The sequence below is a fragment of the Protopterus annectens genome, chromosome 3.part1 (genome assembly GCF_019279795.1).
Source record: "Protopterus annectens isolate FY-2018-M chromosome 3.part1, PAN1.0, whole genome shotgun sequence".
Classification (NCBI taxonomy): Eukaryota; Metazoa; Chordata; order Ceratodontiformes; family Protopteridae; genus Protopterus; species Protopterus annectens.
Genome location: NC_056732.1, coordinates 66206946 through 66228790, shown reverse-complemented (window position 1 = coordinate 66228790; position 21845 = coordinate 66206946). Strand labels below are relative to the sequence as shown.

The window sequence follows — 21845 nt, the reverse complement described above, 5'->3', positions numbered from 1 at the left end:
TAACTCGTCCATGAGGCTGATTGCTCACGCACCTGAAGGGACTTCTAGAGCAGTGGGTTTAGGCATAGCCATTAGAAGGCAGACCTGGATGTACTTGTGTGACTTTGTGGAACAACTCAAAGCGTCACTTGTCAACACTCCATTTGATGGATCTATCCTTTTTGGTCCCAAGGTTAAAGAATATGAATGGATATGTCTTTGTTTGAATCAGGCAGTTTCTTTGAAACCTGTTTTAAGATATAAGCAAATGTGTTTAAAGTAGAGATCTATGCTTTTAATTTTTAATTATTCATAACCAGGATGTTAATTATTTAATTAAATAATTATTGGCTCTGTGATTTTATCCTTACCACTACCACCAGTCGTCAGAATGGGCAAGAGACTACACTCTACACCTCTGTACATCCCGAGGCATAACCATAAATTTCGAGAAGTCAAGCTTGCAACCCACTCAGCAATTAGAATTTATCGGCCGCCTGTTTAAACATGGTTTCAGGAATTCCCTCGCTCCCTCCAGAAAGACTTCAACATATCAGATCACAAGTCAGACAAATGCTACGAAACAAAAGGGTACAAGCAAGACTAGTACTACAGACATTAGGCTCCATGGCAGCGTCAATCACTCTTGTTTCCTGGGCAAGGTATCACATGCAAATTTTGCAATGGCCACTTGCTTTTCAATGGTCTCTGATGCACCTACCAATGTCTCACCAAATCTTCATTACCAATCACTGCAAACAGGATCTCATGTGGTGGCTCCACTCTGATCAGATTCTCTTGGGCCAGCCAGTCATTCTTTCCCAGCACCAAGCCACAGTGACCACTGATGCTACCAAGATGGGGTGGGGGCAATAGCTGGGAAGGGCAGTCCAAAGCACGTGGTTCTAACTACAGGCCAATTTGCGTATCAAGGTTCTAGAGGGCAGTGCTGTTGGCATTGCAAGCATTCCAAGATGTCCTTCTTGTAGCAACAGTGGCTATTCAGATGGACATGTTGGTTGTCTGGTACAGCAACAGTGAAGGGGGAACCAAATCTTACCCATTGTGTCGAGAAGTCCTTAGAGTTTGGCAATGGGCAATTTCTTCCAACCGCTTTCTTACAGCAACGCATATCCCTGGGAGCTCCAACGTAATAGTGGACAAGCAGAGCTTAACTATTCGCAAGCTTCACGACTGGTCTCTCAATCCTGTAGTGGTGAACAAGATTTTCCGCACTGGGGCAAACCCTGATGCAATCTCTTTGCCTCTCCTCTGAACAACAAGTGCAAAAGTTATTTTGTCCTAACCCCCCTCAGGGGGAGTCACCCAGAGGTACTCTTCTCCACGATTGGCCCCCCGATCTTCTCTATGCCTTCTCCCAGCTCCCATGATATTGCAGTTCCTAAAGGAAGCCAAGAGGATGGAAAATTCAATAATCCTCATTGCCCCCTTCTAGCCTTGATAAGTTTGGTTTCCCTTCCTTTGGCCTCATCTTATTAGGAAATCATGGATTCTGGACACAGCTCCAGATCTGCTGTCTCATCTGCAGGGCATGGTTCATCCGTATCTCCACCCTCTCAAACTCACTGCATGGCTTCTCAAATTCCCATGATTGCCAGGCATCCTTCCCTTTCTTCTCCCATCCAACAAATTATTGTCACTCATCACAAACCTTCCACTAGGAAGCTCTAGCTAAGTTAATGGGAAATATTTGCTAACTGGGCTCTTGACAATGGACTAGACCCTTACACAAGTCTTATTCATAAGGTCTTGGATTTTCTAACTATTCTTTACCATTCTGGTTCCTCTGCTTCAACAATATTAAAGTTCACCTAGCGGCAATTTCAAACTTTCATATGGGCCTTAATGGTGCATCTCTAATGTCACAAACTTTGTAAAGCATTTTTAAAGGGTCTCCTAATGCTAAGGCCTCCATTTAAGGAACCCATTCCTCCTTGGGATCCAACTTTAGTTCTTCAGGCCCATACTATGAACCCTTTCGAACCATCAGTGACTTGTCACTTAAAATATTTGAATTGAAAAGCTTTATTTTTGGTGGCTATTACATCAGCCAGAAGCGTATCTGAACTTCAAGCCTTACCCTGCAAACCTCCCTATTTAATATTTCACAAAGACAGGTTTGCCCTTAGAACAAATCCAACTTTTTTACCAAAGGTTGTTTCGGAATCTAACATTAACCAAACTCTATAATTGCCAGTCTTTTTCCCTAATTTTTCTAATAAAGAGGATTATTCTCTTCACTTACTAGATGTCCACAGACAATTACATATTTATCTTCACAGAACAAAGGATTTTAGAAAATCTGACCAATTATTTCTGGCATTCTTCTCTCTCTCCTTAAGTAATCCAGTTTCATAGGTTATCTTGGTTAAATGGCTTAAAGACTGCATTACTTTCATCCGTCATTCCAGAGGGCTCCAACTTTCACGTCCAGTTAAAGCCCATTCAGCAAGAACAATGGCAACTTCTGCAGTTTTTCATACTAGAGCATCTTTAGACAACATCTGCACAGTAGCCACTTGGTACTCTCCTCATACCTTTATCACTCATTATAAATTGGATCAAATCTGGAGGGAATGGGCATCATTCGGCTCGACGGTGCTTAGGAATATTCTTCCATAATAAAGGATTGAGTGAAGATCGACAGCATCAGACAAAGAAGTTATGTCTTACCATAATGTTCTATCTGTGTTGCTGATCTTCACTAATCTTTGACATCCCCACCCACCTTCCTCCAACCCGTGACTCTTAAGTGGACTGGATTTTCCATGGCTAGCTTCATATTAAGGACACATATCTGGTCTTTACTATGTCTATTACATTGACTATAATTTCTACCTGTCTGTCTTCCACTATGTTGGGCAAACTCGATCTGAGGTAATTTTGACAGGAGCATTATGGGTAATGCCTGGCTCGAGAGTATGGAAGGTGCGAGCTGGAATAAACAAGTCGGTTCCAAGGCTCAGAGCCAAGCCCACTGCCAAGGATTAGTGAAGATGGAAAACACAGATGGAACTTTATGGTAAGACGTAACTTCTTTTTTTCTAATAACAGGTTTTCTTGCCTCCATTAGTACCTGCTGCATGTCCTCAGAAAACAAGTGCCTAAAAGGAATTAGGATCCTGTTATTCTGGCAGTCAACTGAAGATGACTGATGTTGAGGTGCATCAAATACCACTGCTCTATTGTGAGCAGATCCAGTCTATGAGTAAGCTTGTGGTAACTGCCCCTGGCCATTTCCAAAAGAAGGGTGAATCACAGTTATCCGGGCCAGAACAGAGTCACCACAGTGATCTAGGGGGTCTCCTTCTACATGTTAAGAAGTACCCTGTATATTAGTGGAACGTGTGGAGAGGCATACAGAATATTCCAGTTCAAAGAAAAGAAAAGTCATCTGTTTTCCAGACCTTCTTGCATGGAGTCCTGGAAAAGAATTTTGCCAGTTAATTGTTCAGAGAGGAAGCAAAGAGGTCAGGACTGCTTGATGAATTCCCCACTGGTGGATCAAATCTTGGAAATCCCCCGATCTAGTTTCCATTCTTGAGGGTCTTCCCTGGTCCTACTCAGCTTGTCTGCTATACAGTTTTGTTCTGATGGAATGTAGAATACCTGTAGAGTGAGATTATGCTGTAAACCTATATCCAGAGCAACATGGCTTGTCTGCAGTGGTGGGGGGAGTATAACCTGGTTCCTCCTTGCACTGGTTTTGGCATAATGGGTAAGGTGTTTACTTCACAAACACAAGGTAAAGGATTTGATTCTCACCTTTGGGAAATTGGCTAGACTTAAAATAACACACAAGAACTGCTAACTTAGTATTTAACTTACTCTAAAACAAGTCACTTAATCAGACACTGCTCCAGGGCTGAATCTGAAAAAGGTCCATGGAGATCAGTGTTCTGCCGTGGAAAACAAAAACAAATAAAATAAAATAAATTAAATGCCCATGTCCCTAAGAAATATAACTTCTGTCTAGTCTAGCCCAGTTATTTACCTTGGGGAATAATATACAAATTATCTTAGAGTTCCCACTACTGAATTCACATCTTCTATACCAAACATTTATTTCTAGCAGTTGGCTTAGAGGAGTAAGGAGCTGCTAATGAGCTTTTTCCTGTGGTCCAGTGGTGCAAAGTTTGATTCCCTCAGCCTCCTCTGCCTAACTGTATGCAAGACTCTTGCTTGCTGATGTACCACATACCTGTAACCACTCATAGAGGTCGCAGGGACCAAAGATGGTTCAGAGAGTTGAGTGCCTTGATCAGGGTAAATATCTCCTTGATATCTATATGCTTGCATCTGTCCTTGGTGTCTCGTACACCCTGCACGTTTTCCTTCTGGAAAATGCTCCCCAAGCAAAGTCCAAAGCATCTGTGGTGACTGACTTGTATTGGAGCAGGGAGCAAGAAAGGAAGGCCTGGATTTAAGGATATCTGTTATGTCCACCAAAATATTTCTCTTCTGACAAACACCAGCACTGAGATCTGAAAAGATAAAGGGTGCTGATGCTGGGACCAAAGAGATTTCATATACCACTGTATATTTCTCATGTGGCATCTTGCCAGGGGAATCATCAGAATCATACATGCCAAGAGACTCAAAATACTGATGACAGTGACTGAAGTCTGAGCAGAAAACCTTACAAATAGATCTAGATAAAGATCTATTTTTTTCCTGTGGAAAAAAGCGTGTTTGAACTGAGGAGTCAAGCTGACATCCCAGGAACATAATTTTGTGCAACAGAGTCAAGAAAGACTTCTGAATGCTTTCTTGGAATCCCAGTTTGTGAAAGAGATCTCTCACAAAAGAGAGAGATTCCTGACACCTTGAAAAAGACTCGTAAAGATAAACAAGCTGTCTAAATATGGAAAAATGTAGATCACCTGTAGCCTGCAATGAGCTATAACTGGAGACAGACGCTTTAACACTCTTGGTGCAGTGGACAGTCCAAAGGGTAAGGCAGAGAACTGATAATGTGATCCAGACAGACAAAACCTTAAGAAAGGTCTGAAGTCTGGATGAATAGGTATGAGATGATAAGCAACTTTTAGGTCTAGTGTTACGATGAAACTTGAAACAGGAAGAAGACGAGATAACAGGTTGTGAATTTACATTTTGAATTTGGGCACTATAACAGATAGGTTTACAAAAGAAAGATCCAGAAAGAACAGTTGTGTACAATTACCATAAATGCAGATGTTCGAGTGTATTCACTGTTGCAGTCATCACATTTGGGTTATCTGCTTGCAATAGCCCACCGTCAGCCTGATTATCAAAGTCTTGGGTCCTGCATCGGTTGATGTCTCAATCTTCCATGACGTCAGATAGTCAGGCGTGTAAAGCATGCAGCCGACGCCATTACATCAGTTTTTCTTGCCCCAGATGTCAGGTGCCCCCCTAATGGGAAGCAATTAAATATACATATATATATATACATATATATATATATATATATATATACACATATATATATATATATATATATATATATATATATATATATATATATATATATATATATATATATATATACACATATATATATATATGCAAGGTTATACCTCCAACAAAAAAGCAAATACACCAAAAAGCTTTTAAGCATAGTAAAGGAGAATTGAGGTATAACCAAAAGAAGTCAGGGGGCTGGAGGGATGGTAACCAGGACTGCAACAGTGAATATACTTGAACATCTACATTTATGGTAAATGTACACAACTGTACTATGTTCTTCATGTTTCACTGTTGCAGTCATCGCATTTAGGTAGATTCCCAAAGCTAAGGATGGGAGGAGGAATTTAGATAGCATTAGGACCAGCTATAAGACCCTGCAAGACTGCAGTGGCAAAGCCAGTTCTGGATTTAGAGAAAACTGGAAAATGGTAATGCTCCAGGTAGCAGCTTCTAGGATGTCCCTGGTAGGGACACCTCTGAGAAAGGCTGTAGAGGTAGATGCAGCCCTGGTTGAGTGTGGTCTTATCCCCTGTGGGATAGGTTTTTCATGCTGCTTATGGCAGAAATGAATGCAATGGCCTATTCATTTAGAAATGGTTTGCTTTGAAATGGCCTTCCCCTCTGCCCCTGCAGCAAATGCCACCGGCAGTTGTTCAGATTTCCTTTGAGGTTTAGTCCTGTCGAAGTAAAATCTAAGTTGTCTGTGCACATCTAAGGAGTGCAATATCCATTCCCCTTTGTTCTGTGGATTAGAAAAGAAGGTTGGCAAATGAATGGACTGATTAAGAGTCACACTGGATACTATCCTGGGCATGAAGGAGGGATTGGTCCTGAGGGACAACTTGTCCATATGAAAGATGATGAAAGGCTCCATTGCCATAAGGGCCTGTAATTCAGATACCCTTCTTGCTGAAGTGATTGCTAAAAGGAAGGCGGTTTTCCAAGAAAGGAATTTTAACTCTGCACTTAAAGGAGGTAGAGTGAGTTTTACCAATACAAAGTTAAGGTCCCAGGCTGGAGTTGGGGCTCTCCTGGGTGGTCTTAAGTTTTTGCCCCCTCTGAGGAACTGCTTGAGCAGTGGATGAGAGAAGAGGGGTGGTTCTGTGTTGTAATGAGCTGAAATGGCTGAGGCGTGAATTTTGATGGAGGAAAAAGAAAGGCCCTTGTGAAGCATCTCAATTAAGTATTGAAGAATCTGAGGTAAATTGAGCAATGCTGTGCCCATCCCTTGAGTTTGGTTTCAGGAACAGAATTCTTTTCCATTTTTCAGCATAAGATTTTCTAGTACTAGGCCACCTTGCCTCCAAAATGACATCCAACATTTGTTTACTGAGGGATGATAACGGAGAGATTAGGTAATTAGCCAGGCTGCCAGGTTCAGTGTTTGAAGCTGAGGGAGCAGAACCTGGCCCTTCTGCTGGGACAGCAGGGTAGTAGTCTGAGGCAGGTGCCATGGTGCCAGCAGTGAGACACTGCGCAAGAGGGGGTACCAGTGTTGCTGTGGCCAGTCTGGTGCAATCAGTATCGTTCTTGGTTTGTCCTGTTTGATCTTTAGTAGTACCTTGGAGAGGAGAGGCAGATGAGGAAAGGCATAAACTGATAGATTTTTCCAGGTGAAGGACAGGGCATCCACTTTCCAAGCTTAATTGTGGGGAGTCCTTGTGCAGAATTTGTCCAATTGGTACTTCTGGGGGGAGGCAAACAGGTCTATATCTGGGCTCCCCCATTTGTTTATCAACATGTTGAAAGTCTTTGGTTCCAGTTTCCACTCGTGTGGGTCCATGAGATTTCTGCTTACTTTGTCTGCCAGTGTATTTATTTTTCCTGGCAGGAATTGAGCCTGTAGACGCACTTGGTAGCTCAAGGCTGTGTTCCACAGAGCCATGGCTAGTCTGCAGAAAGGGTATGAATGGGTACCCCCCTGCTTGTTTATGTACCACATAACAGTGGTATTGTCCATCTTTACCATTAACTGTCCTGGAAGAATGTAGTCCTTGAAGGCTGTCAGAGCATTCTGTACAGCTAACATTTCTTTTTGATTGATATGCAGGTGCATTTGACTTGGGTTCCATTTGCCCTGAATGCACTTCCCTGCCAGGTGAGCCCTCCATGCATAGTCTGATGCATCTGTTGTCAGGGTGTGGGCAGAAGGGGGTAGAGTGAATGATAGCCCCTTGTTTTGGTAGCAGGCCTCTGCCCACCAAAGGAACTCTAACTGTAGGCAAGGTATGATAGGAATCATTGCTTCTAGATCCTGAGAATGTTGACTTTTTAGATACCACTGTAGTTTCCACATATGCAGTCTTGCATATAGAATTAGGAGAATGCAGGAGGCCATGAATCCCAAGGCTTGCAGTATTTGCCTTGCAGATAGCAGGGTTTTTGTGGCCATTAGTTTGAAGGAAGTTGTTAAATGAATTTGTTTCTCTGGCGTGAGGAAAGCCATCTGGGAAGTTGTGTTCAAGCTTGCTCCCAGGAATATAATTTGTTGACAGGGTACAAGATGTGATTTCTTTTTGTTTATGGTGTACCCCAGACAAGTTAGCACCTTTTGTAGAAATGCCAGATGATTCAAAAGTATGTCCTGGCTTTCTGCCTGAATTAGACAATCATCCAGGTACGGGTATATTCGAATATTTCTTTGCCTGCAAAATGCAATGACTGGAGATAGGCACTTTGTGAATGCCCTGGGCGGAGTAGATACGTCAAAGGGCAGTGCAGAGAACTGATAGTGCATGTAGCCTGCTTTGAAGCGTAGGTATCTTCTGCAAGATTCCCTGATTGGGATGTGCTGGTAGGCTTCCTTTAAATCCAGTGTTGCCAACCAGGCAACCTTGCCTAGCATAGGAAGCAACTGGTGAAGGGATAGTATCTTGAATTTTGGGATCACCAAAAAGGTGCTTAGGACAGAAAGGTTCAGGATAGGACGCCATGAGTTGTATTTTCTGAGTACCAGGAAAAGTCTTGAGTAAAAATATTGTTCCTTTTCCTCTTCTGGTACAGTTTGAATAGCCCTTATGCTTAAGAGAGAAAGTACTTGCTTTTGAGCCTCAGTCCACTGATTTGGGGGTAGATCTGGCCAACCGTTTGGGGTTGGTAACGTGTGGAACTGAAATATGTATCCCTGGGAAACTATATTTAAAACCCATTTGTCCTGGGTAATGAGTTCCCAGTTTTTTGCCTGCAGAGCAATCTTTCCCCCTAAAGGAGCAGTCAGTTGAGAAGGGCTTGGAAGTTTTAAAGTTAAGTCATTGAGACAGTTTACCATGGGGGGGGGGGGGAGTCTTACTACTCCCTGATTTGGAAGTGGGAGCCCCCCACTGCTTAGTCCTATGTGTACCCTGGGACTGAAGCCTGGGTGTTCTGCTGGTTCTGGGTTTGGACTGAGAAGGCCTGGAAGAGGCAGGAAAGGACCATTTCTTAGAGGGCCAATGCCTACTAAATCTTGGAGGCAGTACTTGTAGGAAATCTTTAACAGTTTGTATAGATTTAGCTTTTTCCTCCATCTTTTTAAGTACTTCTTCTGCTTTGTTGCCAAACAGGTGGTCCTGATTTAAGGGAGCATCCAGCAATTTAGCTTTAACATGATCTAGCAAAGATTGCTCCTTAAGCCAAGAAATGCCTTCTAAGTACAGACCCAGTGACAGCAGCCCTGCAAGATGCCTCAAGTGAATCAAAACCACATCGCAAAATATGTTTTCCAACCTGTTCAGCAGAATGCATTAAATCCTGTAAATCCTTATTTTCAGCACAGTCAGGAATCAATATCATTTTCTGTTTAAGCAATCCAATAATATGCTCTGATACTTTAACATATGAAGCTGGCAGTTTAAGGCCCTAATGGCCAAGGTTGCAGAAGTGTATACTTTCTTACCCCATTTATCCAGCGCCCTGGGATCTCTATCAGAGGGGGTAGGATTTTTGGCAGCAGTTGCCTTAATGCCCTTGGGTCCCTGTGAAATAGTCTCAGGATCCGCAGTAGGATTTTTAAAAAGGCACTTGTGAGAGTCAGGAACCCTGTAACATCTATCAGGTTTTCTGGAAGCAGGAGGTAAAGAGTCGGAGGCCAAGCTAGATTCCGAAAAGGCATCATCAACAATGTTTAGTAAAGGCCTGTGTTGGGGCAGGAGTAAGAAATCCCTAAGCCTCTTTTTAAAATCAGAGTAATCCTGGCTTTTCCAGCGAAAATGCTCCCTAAGAGTATGCAAGTTTTCATCAAAAGAGAAATCTTCTGGAGGGGAAGCAGAGGGAATAGAGTCCTCTGCATCAGAATCCTCATAGGTAGATAAGGGTAAATCTTGGTCCATCAGAGGAATCAGAAATTTCACAATCCTGATCAGAAGTATCATAAGCAAATGCAGTCATAAGTCTCTTAGAGGGGGAAGGTTGGCTTCCCCTGATTAAAGTATTAAGGTCTTCAGCCATTCTTATCATTTGTATTTTAGGCATAGAGGCCTGACCATGCGGTCTGGGCATCGGTTTTCTAGGCATGTTTTGAGTTTTAGGCCTTGAAGAAGAAGATGGCATTGGTTTAATATGCAAGTCAGTAGGCCTGAATACACCCTCAGAAGCCGGTGCCTGCACAGCAGCTCTGGACCCATCCAAGGTAGAGACATACGCAGGTTCCACAGTTGAAGCATCTTGCGGCATACCGGACTCCGAAAGGGTCTCAGTAGAGGCCTGCGAATCTGAAGTAGCGGGTATCAGGGGCTGCGAAAGCACCTCACTGAGTACCATCAAACTGGCAACTAGCTTAGGAGAAGCATCGTCGGCAGCTTTGGACCTAGGCGGCTTGTCTCCGTCTTTATCTTTGCGTTTTTTCGGAATGTCGGTAGTTGGATGGCTTACCGAAGACATATCTTGATAATTGAACGAGTACCAAAATATTTAGAAGCATAAATATACCGACAACAAATAGTTTGTTTTTTAAATAAGGCACAAAACCAACAGCGAGGTATGTCGTGGTCAGGGTCTAGGCAAGGAATACAGTATGAATGAAAATCTTTATGAGGCATTTGCTTTCCACAAGAAATACAACTACTGACTTTTACTGACATCAGTTTAGAGCAAGAAAAAGTTTCCCCAACGGGGTACGTAGCTTTAGGTGGGAGGGTGGCTTAATGGTTAAGGTGCTTGCCTTACAAGCACAGGTTGCAGGGTTTGAGTCTCACAAGGGATAATTGGCTAGGCTTAAAATGGCTCGCAAGGGCAGTTAGCTTAGTACTAACCTATTAACCTATGAACTTCGGTTCTGAAACTCAAAAACGAAAATTTCAGTTGTCGACCGACCGGCACTTGCGAACTCCTTCTGCTTCGGGCATCGCACGGCAAGAAAGACTGATGTAATGGCGTTGGCTGCATGCTTTGTTCCCTGACTACCTGACATCAAGGAAGATGAGACAGCAACTGACGCAGGACCCAAGACTTTGATAATCAGGCCGACTGAGGGCTACTGCAAGCAGATAACCCAAATGTGATGACTGCAACAGTGAGACACGACATCTAGTCTCCAAGCATTTTCTTTCTTTGACACTAGGACCATTCTTAAAATAAAACCCCTTCCCCACCTGGAAAGGTGGAACTGATTCTATCACTCCTTGGGGCAGCATGCAATTAAGAACAGGTGGAAATAACAGTCTGATCTGTAGCATGAGGAATGACCCCTGGAAATGAGGAATTTCTTTCCACTGCCATACATACCCTCGATGAATGATTTTCAGAACCCATTTGTCTGAAACTATTTGCTGCCAAGTCAAAAATGGAGATTAAGACTTTCCTGAAGAAAAAAGCGGCCAGGGTGGGAGAGGGTCACAAAGTCTCAAACAGTCATTCAGATTTTGATTGTACTTGATTTTGGGCGGTTTGAGACTTTTTTGGAACCCCTTGCCATTTCTTCTTAAACATCTGTTTACCTGAATTCTGTTGAGGCTATTTATTCTGTTTTTTGACAAAACTGGATGAGGAGAAAGAAAATCCCTTGAACAATTTTGGTAAACGGGGCCTGAAATCTCTGAGGTTCCCTGGATCAACTTGTCTGTTTCATCACACTTTTTGATAATCTCTGATGAGTGGTCTGAGGTACAATAAATGGCCACATCAGTCACCCACCTGTGGCTGAGGCAAGTTGCTTGCCTGCTGTAATGGCAAAGGCTGTTCTGCTTTTTTTTTTTCTTTTTGTGGCTAGAAGAAGGACCAACAGTGGGACAGGTAGTCTGTTACATGATCAAGCTGAAAATGGGGCCCGTTTCTCAGGGAAGACAAACAGCAAATACTGGTAAAAATACCAGTGCACAAAAATTACTTTTTTAACAGAAAAAAAAAGCAGCAAAAAGCACTTTAAAACTCTATGACAATGCCACAATGGAAAAATAAACACAATTTCTCCACAGAAAATATTTTTATAGTTAGTTTGCAGTAGTTTTAACTGTTCCATTTAAAAGAATGTTGCAGTCTCAATACAGTCCATTAAATAACAACATTCCTAGCCCTAAAATAACTTTCTTGAAGAGGAAAGTAATAAAACATTAACTAAATTTAAGAAAACGGAAGGTTTTCCCCCCAAAAGGGAACTTATCTATCCAGAAAAGAAAAGCATAAAGGACTATGGATTCCCAAAATCCTCAGAGGAGCATACTCTTCAGCTGCAGTAAAGTTCTGAAAGGCTTCACACCCAAACTGTCAGCTCAGCTTGAGCTGTTTGACAGTTTGGGCATGTGCAAGCTCCCCTGAAGTTTGAAAGCTGTACAGCCATTATATGCTTGGCAGGATACAACCAATATAGTTAAGCCTACTGCATATATCAGTGATCAATATGAAGATCATATGAACTTATAGGTATAAATGAAAAGGAAGGAGTACTGAATTATGTTAATAACTGTTATGTGCAAATAGCAATGTTGCAAGACACACATGGATAGAAATGATCATGTGAATTTGACAAATAAAAGATTGCAGGGTGCACATTCAGCAGAATATCAAGGGCAAAGAAAAAGGAGAGTAATGACAGCAATTGTTAGATGGGCTCCAACAGTGACAGAAGAGGAAAAAAGACAGACATGGTAGATTTGGTAAGGAATTACTGGCAGGGGAGAGGATACTCCAAGTAGACTAAAAAGGAATTTTCTTGAGGTAGACGGCTAATGCAAGAGATATGATAGGGAACAGAAAGGGAGGACAGTGATAACCTGGAAGATATATTTGGTACTGTAATGAGTTGTCAGATTTTAAAAATTCCCTACACAGTATTCTGACATAAGAAATAAGGGAGCACAAATGGTAATAACAACAATCGTTTGATATTCCTAGATTTGTTATTGTGAGTACTGGAAGACCAAGACTAAATAAGTGATGATGCAGACATACATATATCAAGTCCAAGACTGATGTTTTTTTCAAAGTATCCCCTTTTCTCTGTGGTATGACATTCTTGGAGATGGTATGTGTGAGTACAGAGGGGGGAAGTGGGCTTGCCCCCTTGCAAAACACAACTTTAAAGGAGAACATTTGCTGTTCTCTTGTATTTTTACAGTTTTTCTTTTTTAATTCTAGGGCTTACAACTAGGAGTCTTGGAATTACAAAAGGAAGGGAAACAACTAAGGAAATTATTCTTTTGAACTCAGATATAGGATTTGAATTGCCTAGACATGCTCTAAGGCCTTTCGAAGTTTAATGTGACTGGTAATGAAAAAAGCAATTACTAGAAAATGGAAATCAAAATCTATACCAAATGTAACGGAATATTTGAATACTACAAATACTACAAAAAGAACTATAGGTGGGATCTATACAAAAGGGATGTAGCAAATTTCGTAGAAATAAATTAAATTACATTCTGCTTGCATAATTCCTACAAATTATGCTCAGAAGGAAAAGGATGAGTGAGGTTAAGGGTAGGCATCAATTAAGCAATTTAAGTAATGTTGGAGTAGAAACAGCTGATGAAAAGAAAACACGCATACTGCATGTCAATAAGCTTGGAAATGGTTATCATGGTTTCTTTTCTTGTTTATTAATGCATGTGAACTCATGAAGCAATATAAACTGAGATGATTTTAAAAAAGATGTTTAAAAAGGAAAAGCTTTCTTATGGATGTAAACATCACATCAGAGTGGCTGCAGTATACACAGTTGTACACACTACCAACTGGTCCCAAGCAACCGATGAACTTTGAGGGGTGACTATACTAGCTCCAAATGATGTTTTGTCTTTATGAGCAATATGAAAATAAAGACTCAGCTTGAAGACTAATTAAGTGCTGAATTGCTAAAAGCAATTTAGTCAACAACACAACTGGAAAGGTGAACCACTAAATAAATTCTGCAATGGCAAAAGGTATGCTGCAGTCAAACTCAATCCAACAATGCGATAGGAAAAAACTGATGAACTGCCTGTGTGCAGCTCTATCAATGCAAGCTTCGGATGACAAGGTACCATAACTGGAGGGGTCCAGTCCCTATTTATCATGCTTTTGAAGTAAACTATTCCACTGCAGTACTATCAATAACAGCAGAATACGCCCTCTGAAACTGTGCCTCAAGCTGCTAATGACTAAGAAATAACTAAATGATATGTCAGTCACATATTATATGGTAAAAAATGAATAAAACTGGTGGAGGGAGTTACAATAAATACATAACTGAAAAAACAAAAAAATAACAACACACCAAAGATGAGGCTAAAATCCACTCTATTAAAACATAAAAATATGGAGTGCTTTTGTCCCTACTAAACTGGGGACTTCATCAGAATACAAACATACACACACACCAGACGACATATAAATACCTACTTCCATAATCTTAATTAACACAATTAAGTAAAACAAGCTGCATCATATATAATTAAAGCAAAGCTTCAGCTTTTTAACCCTATGCCTACCCACATTTAATTTACCCTTATTCTTTAACCTTATTCCAATCAAACTTTATTATTAAAAGAACAATAAAGCATTAATTTGATTGTTGAAAGTGCCTAAGAAAACGTAGTTCATTTCAATTATTAAAACCATCATTTATCGCTACAGTATCTACACTTTCTATAATTTATAAGCCCTTATTTTTAACAGTGGTACAATGAATATAGCATCATTTAAGCCAGGTGGAAACACTGCAGCCAACCTAAGCTGCCACTGAAGTTCTTTGTTACTTAGTAAATTCTTCCAGTCACCCCCCCCCCCCCGAGATTCAACACTGATTTGATTATTCCAAACACAAAATTGCTAAAGTAACTACACACATGGGAATGTTTATATAGAGCATTCTTTTCCTTTTTGTTACGAGTGTTATGTACATGTCCATAAATTTGTGTCTTTAATGCACATTCAGTTTTTCCAATGTAATAACTGGTACAGCTTTCACATTTAGCTAAATATACTATTCTACAAGTGGTACAAATTCCCTTAAAAAAAAAAAACTACTTAACTTTTAATTAAATTGTTTAAAATAATTTCTTTTTCTTTTATAATAAAGGAACACTGACTACATGGACCACAGGCTGTAGTACCCATACTATTCCTCTTGTATATGATGCACCTTGTTTTACTTAATTGTGTTAATTAAGATTATGGAAGTAGGTATTTATATGTGATCTGGTGTGTGTATATTTGTATTCTAATGAAATTCCCAGTCTAGTAGGGACAAAAGCGATCAATATTTTTATGTTTGAATAAAACGTACACAACTACTACTTCAGTGTCACTCTTGATAATATATTGCTGTGCCTACCCGGCTCACTTGGTTAAAAAAAAAAATCTGCATCATGCTGTCTCAAAATGTTGCTTTCCCAGTGCAACAGGAAGAGTGGGAACAAATCCATCTTCCATGCCCAACGCAGAACCTAAAGTCCAAGTCCTTCCTCAAACATAACATTTTTTTTCAATCGGTCATTTAATTATCTGCTTCACCTTGTATTTCTATTTATTACTACTACTTCTCTTAACTAAATGATATGAAAAGACTAGACTAAAATATTTTACACAAGGAAAAAATTCCCCTTCTCCATAAAATAGTTTAAATGCTATTCTTCCTCATCCAAGATCAACTGCCATTTGCCTCATAGGCAGTACAATGTCCATGCCTTCATTATTTTCTTTTGAACTATTAAGAATACAGTATTTTCTCACCATGTCACTGGTTCCCTAGGCTGTGTAAATACTACCCATTTATGCATATTGTGTGGCTCTATTTCAGCTGTTGTATCACCTGAAAAAAAGGGACATTTCAAAGTTTGGATATGGTTACTGGCCCACAATTTTTTTGTCTTGGTGCTTGCCACAGTCTCATTCTGACTGAACCTCTGGATCATCTTCTACTGCATTCATCAAAGATACTAAAACAAGTTTTTTAATACATAGAAAGTTTAGTTGACCTGTTGATTAATGCAGATTTCACTTCATTTTAATGTATTATTTGATGCGAATATTTTACTAACATTTTAGTTTATTCATAGTAACATGTAAAATACATAATAGAGTTTTACTGGCTGCATAAAATGGCTTATTCATTGTAAATCTAATCCAAGTATTTTGCTTTGTTTCCCCTTCTGTCTCTGGCTTACCCCCTTATCCATCATCAGGTCTACCAGCTTCTTCTGCAGCCCATGGACTTCTATCAGCCTCTTCTACAATCCCCAGACTCCATTCTAAGACTGGGGCCAAAGTAGAAGTCTCAGGGCATCCTGAGGGATTGTGCCAGTTCCACCCACCATGGGGATCTTTTTTTTTTTTTTTATGACCTACCCACTGATCCTCCACGCTGCATTCACCTGTTATGTCCAAGAGCTACTTTTCCCTCTATGGACCTTGCCTCCCCACAGGGAATGCCTAGACAAATGATCATCCCTCCATTGCTAGTGCCTCAGGCCATCCAAGCCACTAAGCAAACCTAGGTAATCTAGTATAAGTATTAATACACAGGATATACAAAAATATTTGTCATGTACAAACAGCTCTCCTTCTATCAAAAGTAGCTACTTTCCTATGCAGAAATTCTAGTACGTTTCTTTGTGTCTTGAAATATTACCAGTGTTTCTCACTGTACATACCTTTTTTCCTTCAACTTCCTTTATCATATTTAATACTTCTGACTCTTTTCTTCGAATGTCATTAGTAAGCCTTGTTATGTTCATGTACCGTTGCTCTCTGTCTAAATCATCCAGTTTCTGTTTATTAAGTATCTGGGTTTTCCAGTCTGAATCAATGTGCATCTGATCAACTTCAGCCAAAGAACCCAAAGTCACCTGTTAGGGAACAAATAATAAAAATGTAAAGTCAGTTTATATACATTCTGAGAACTAACAGAAACGCGTGTGTGTATTCATATATATATATATATATATATAGAGGTCCCTATCAGTTGACTGAGTTTTCACAAACTCGGAATTCATATGGTCGCGACCATATGATCGAGTTTTTGAAAACTTGAAGCTTTTGAATGCACATCACGGTACAGTGCAGATCGAGAAATTTACCCTTTCCCTCACTGTAGTGCAATGTCAGAGTTGGTATACATAAAACGTAAAAAAGGTAGATTTTTGTGGGGTTTTTTTTGATGTTCGAGTTTTTGGAAACTCGATCATACGGTTTCAACCGTATAATTTTGAGTTTCTGAAAACTCGATCATCTGACGTGGACCATGTGTATATATGTATACATACACACACACACACACACACACACACACACACACACACACAGTGGATATAAAATGTTTACACACCCCTGTTAAAATGCCAGGTTTCTGTGATATAAAAAAAATTAGACCACAAAAAATCATTTCAGAACTGTTCCCACCTTTAATGTGACCTATAACCTGTACAATTCAATTGAAAAACAAACAAATCTGTTAGGGGAAAAAATATAAAAAATAAAAAAACGTACAATACGCTGGTTGCACAAGTATGCACACCCTTAAACTAATACTTTGTTGAAGCACCTTTTGATTTGATTACAGCATTCATTCAGTCTTCTTAAGTACATATCTGCCGTCAATTAAAGAGACTCTGACTAACCCCAAATAAAGTTCTGTTGTCCTAATAGGATTTTCCTGACATTTACTCAGTTGCCTGCTACAGCAAAAGCCATGGTTTGCAGACAGCTTACAAAGCATCAAAGCGAACTCATTGTTGAAAAGTGCCAGTCAGGAGAAGGGTACAAAAAAATTTCCATAGCATTGGATATACCATGGAACACAGTGAAAAAGTGGAGAAAATACAGGACAGCAGTAACGTTGCAAAGATGCCCCTCCAAAACTGATGAAAAGGCAAGACGAAAACTGGTCAGAGAGGTTGCCAAGAGACCTACGGCAACACTGAAGGAGCTGCAGAAATTTCTGGCAAGTACTGGTTGTGTACTACATGTGACAACAATCTCCCATATTCTCCATATGTCTGGACTATGGGGTAGGGCTGCAAGACGGAAACCTTTTCTTACACAGAAAAACATCCAGGCCCGGCTAAAATTTACAAAACAATACATCAAGTCTCCCAAAAGCATGTGAGAAAATGTGTTATGGTCTGATGAGACCAAGGTTGAACTAAAGGTATGTTTGGCGCAAAAACAACACTTCACATCACCAAAAGAACACCATCCCCACAGTGAAGCATGGTGGTGGCAATGTCATGCTTTGTGGTTGCTTTTCTTCAGCTGGAACTGGTGGTTTAGTCAAGTTCCAAATACCAGTCACTTTTGGCTCAAAACCTTCAGGCATCTGCTAGAAAGCTGAAGATGAAGAGGAATTTCACCTTTCAACATGACAATGACACCAAGCAAGCATCAAAATCAACAAAAGAATGGCTTCACCAGAAGAAAATTAAAGTTTTGGACTGGTCCAGCCAGAGCCCAGACCTAAATCCAATAGAAAATCTGTGGGGTGACCTGAACAGGGCTGTGCATAAGAGATGCTTTCGCAATCTGACAGATTTGGAGCACTTTTGCAAGGAAGAGTGGGCAAATATTGCCAAGTCAAGATGTGCCATGCTTATTGACTTCTACCGAGAAGACTGAATGCTGTAATTAAATCAAAAGGTGCTTCAACAAAGAATTAGTTTAAGGGTGTGCACACACAACAAAGTATTAGTTTAAGGGTGTGCACACTTAAGCAACCAGTGTATTGTACGTTTTTTATTTTTTTACATTTTTTCCCCTAACAGATTTTGTTTGTTTTTCAATTGAATTGTACAGGCTATAGGTCACATTAAAGGTGGGAAAAGTTTTGAAATGATTTATTGTGGTCTCATTTTTTTATATCACAAAACCTGGCATTTTAACAGGGGTGTGTAAACTTTTTATATCCACTGTGTGTGTGTGTGTGTGTGTGTGTGTGTGTGTGTGTGTACATATATATATATATATATATACATAAATACACACTCACACACACACACACACACACACACATATATATATATATATATATATATACATACACTTGCACACACACACACACATATATATTTATATATATATATATACATATACATATATACACACACATACACACACACACACACACACACACACAAACACACACACACACACACACACACGTATATACATTTCTGCTTCAATAAATGCAATTTCCAAGATTAAAAGAACTAAATGTGTGCTTTTACCATTCTAAGTGGATGATTTTAGTATGAAAACTGTCCATCTGTTTCATCAAATTATGATAGTCTTTATTTTTTTGGCCACACCTCATCCAGTGCCATTATACTTATCCGGTTCTCCTTTTTGGGAAGTGGGAGTCAAGATTATTATGACATTGTGGGAAAACAGCTTGTTATTCTTATTAATACAATGTTCTAGCTCCAACATCCCAAATGTATAAATACAACTGATTCAACAATCAATTGTGATCTATTTTGCAGGGAGGGGGGTCCTCTTTTCATTTCATTCACTGGTCTCAGTCAGTGTCTCCAGTGAAAACTGCTAAGACATTTTTCTCCCCACTTGACCAAAGATGGCTACGGCCACTTAGTTCTTTCCTCTTTCTTACTTCACTCGGTCTGTCCCCTCCTCTGGATAAGGGCTGCTGCTCAGAACCAGCATACAGGCAAGTACTTTACTCCATGTCGTTAGGCAGTCTCAGTAAAATAAAATGATCTGTAATGAATGATAGTCCAAGCCATCATCATCAAATGGAGCTCTTCTTCCTATCCCAAATGCTCAGCCCATTCCCTCTAAGCCTCATCACTTACAAAGGTGGTACCTCAGATCGTCAAAATGTAGATCAAAACATCACTAGCTAGCAAACCTAACACTAAGAACCTCCTACACATAGACATCTTAGTCTTGAAAGCTGTTTAATAATTCAAGGACTATAACACAGAGTGACAAAAAGAATCCTAGATTTAAAGGCAGCAATTCTGAAATCTGACATGAACTACACTTTCAATAATTAAATGAAATGGCATCGCAAAAGAAAAATAAAGTATGATGTAGTGCCCATAAAAGGAGGTATTCAAGACTCTTACAGTAAAGCACGATGAGATTTTTACTCATCTGTATCAAATGTCATCCAGGCTAACTTTTCAGCAGTAGGGGGTGGAATAATGGTGGCTGCCTCATCAAGCAGGGCAATGCAAGCAGTGTGCGAATATGTACACTGACTGGCACATGCCTCATAAAAAATACTATTTTCCTATGCAGACTTCAGTTTGTCAAGCAAGCTTGTTATACTCCAGTCAACTTCCAAAGGCATCTGCAGGTTTATAACACTCTTCCCAGAGATAAAACACTACTACAACACCCTAGTAAATGCCAAATGGCTCCTCATTATACGAAGAACCACCATGTTCCTTCTCTACATGCTATACAAGCTTCTCAACATGAAATTCTTCCCATTCTTTGCCAGAAGACTTTCCAAAAGACAATTCCCACATAACCTGAGATCATAGTAAGACTCTGTCACAAACCTAATTATCCTAGTCATCAAGCTGAAAGTACAGTTGTGTAAATTATTACTGTAATAGTAGATGTCCAAATTGATCACTAATGCAATATTGCTGACATGTGGGAGTATTCTGCCAAAGACACTGCATACCCTGCTAGTATACCAAAGCTTGGACACCTTCATCTTGTGCTGTACATCTGCCTCATGACCAAGGTATGAGAGAACACACTGGTACAAACGGGATGAACACACTGGTACAAACGGGATGAACAGGTGTGAAGTTTCCAAGAATATTCTTGCCCCAGACTATGAAGAAATGAGGCAAAAAATGAAAGGAACAAGACTCATAACAGCAGAAAAAAAAGGGAGAAAGTACAGTAGTGTACACTTACCATAAATGTAGATGTTCGAGTGTATTCACTGTTGCAGTCATTACATTTGGGTAATCTGCTGGCAGGTTGCCCTCAGTCGGCCTGAATTCCAAAGTCTTGGGTCCTGCGTTGGTTGCTGTCTCCTCTTCCATGACGTCAGGTCGTCAGGGGTATAAAACATGCAGCTGACGCCATTTTCTTTAGTTATTCTTGCCCCCGATGTCAGGTGCCCCCAAAAAGATAGCAAAAAAAAAATAAATAAATTATATATATATATATATATATATATATATATATATATATATGTATAAGATAAACTCCAGAATGACAGGGGGATGGCGGGAGGGTAACCTGGACTGCAACAGTGAATACACTCGAACATCTACATTTATGGTAAGTGTACACAACTGTACTATGTTCTTCGTGTTTCACTGTTGCAGTCATTACATTTGGGTAGAATCCCAAAGCTATGGTTGGGGGGCTGGAGCTAAACAGCATTAGGAGCGGCTATAAGGCCCTGCAGAACTGCAGTGCCAAAGCCTGCTCTGGATTTAGAGTAAAGAGGCAAATGATAATGCTTTGTAAAATGTCTTTGGTTGGTACTCCCCTTAGAAAGGCTACTGAAGTAGCTGCAGCTCTGGTGGAATGAGACCTAATGCCCTTGGGCACAGGTTTACCATGGTTTAAGTAGCAGAAATGGATGCAGTGGCTTATCCACTTTGAAATTGTCTGCTTTGAAATAGCCTTGCCCTCTGATCCTGCAACATATGTCACTAGTAATTGCTCAGATTTTCTTAGAGCTTTAGTCCTGCTTAAGTAGAATATTAGCTGTCTGTGTACATCCAAGGAATGCAGAATTCTCTCCCCCTTGTTCTGTGGATTTGGATAAAAGGTTGGCAGATGAATTGTTTGGTTAAGAGCCACACTGGAAACCACCTTAGGCATAAAAGTTGGATTTGTCTTCAGAGATACCCTGTCCGGGTAAAATATGATAAAAGGATATATAGCCACGAGGGTCTGCAGCTCTGAAACTCTTCTTGCTGAAGTAATTGCTAGTAGCAGAGCTGTTTTCCATGACAAGAACTTTATATCAGCGGTAGCAGCTGGTTCAAATGGAGGCAGGGTGAGCTTTT

General features: G+C 40.2%; 1 protein-coding gene across 1 annotated transcript in view; it reads right to left on the bottom strand.

Annotated features, from left to right (window-relative positions):
• Positions 1–21845, bottom strand: part of TBC1D31 (TBC1 domain family member 31) — a 1335355-nt gene that overhangs the window by 237531 nt on the left and 1075979 nt on the right. The window contains exon 19 of the mRNA XM_044066576.1: positions 16494–16688. Coding sequence (XP_043922511.1) covers positions 16494–16688 — 195 coding nt within the window. The remainder of the gene's footprint in view (positions 1–16493; positions 16689–21845) is intronic.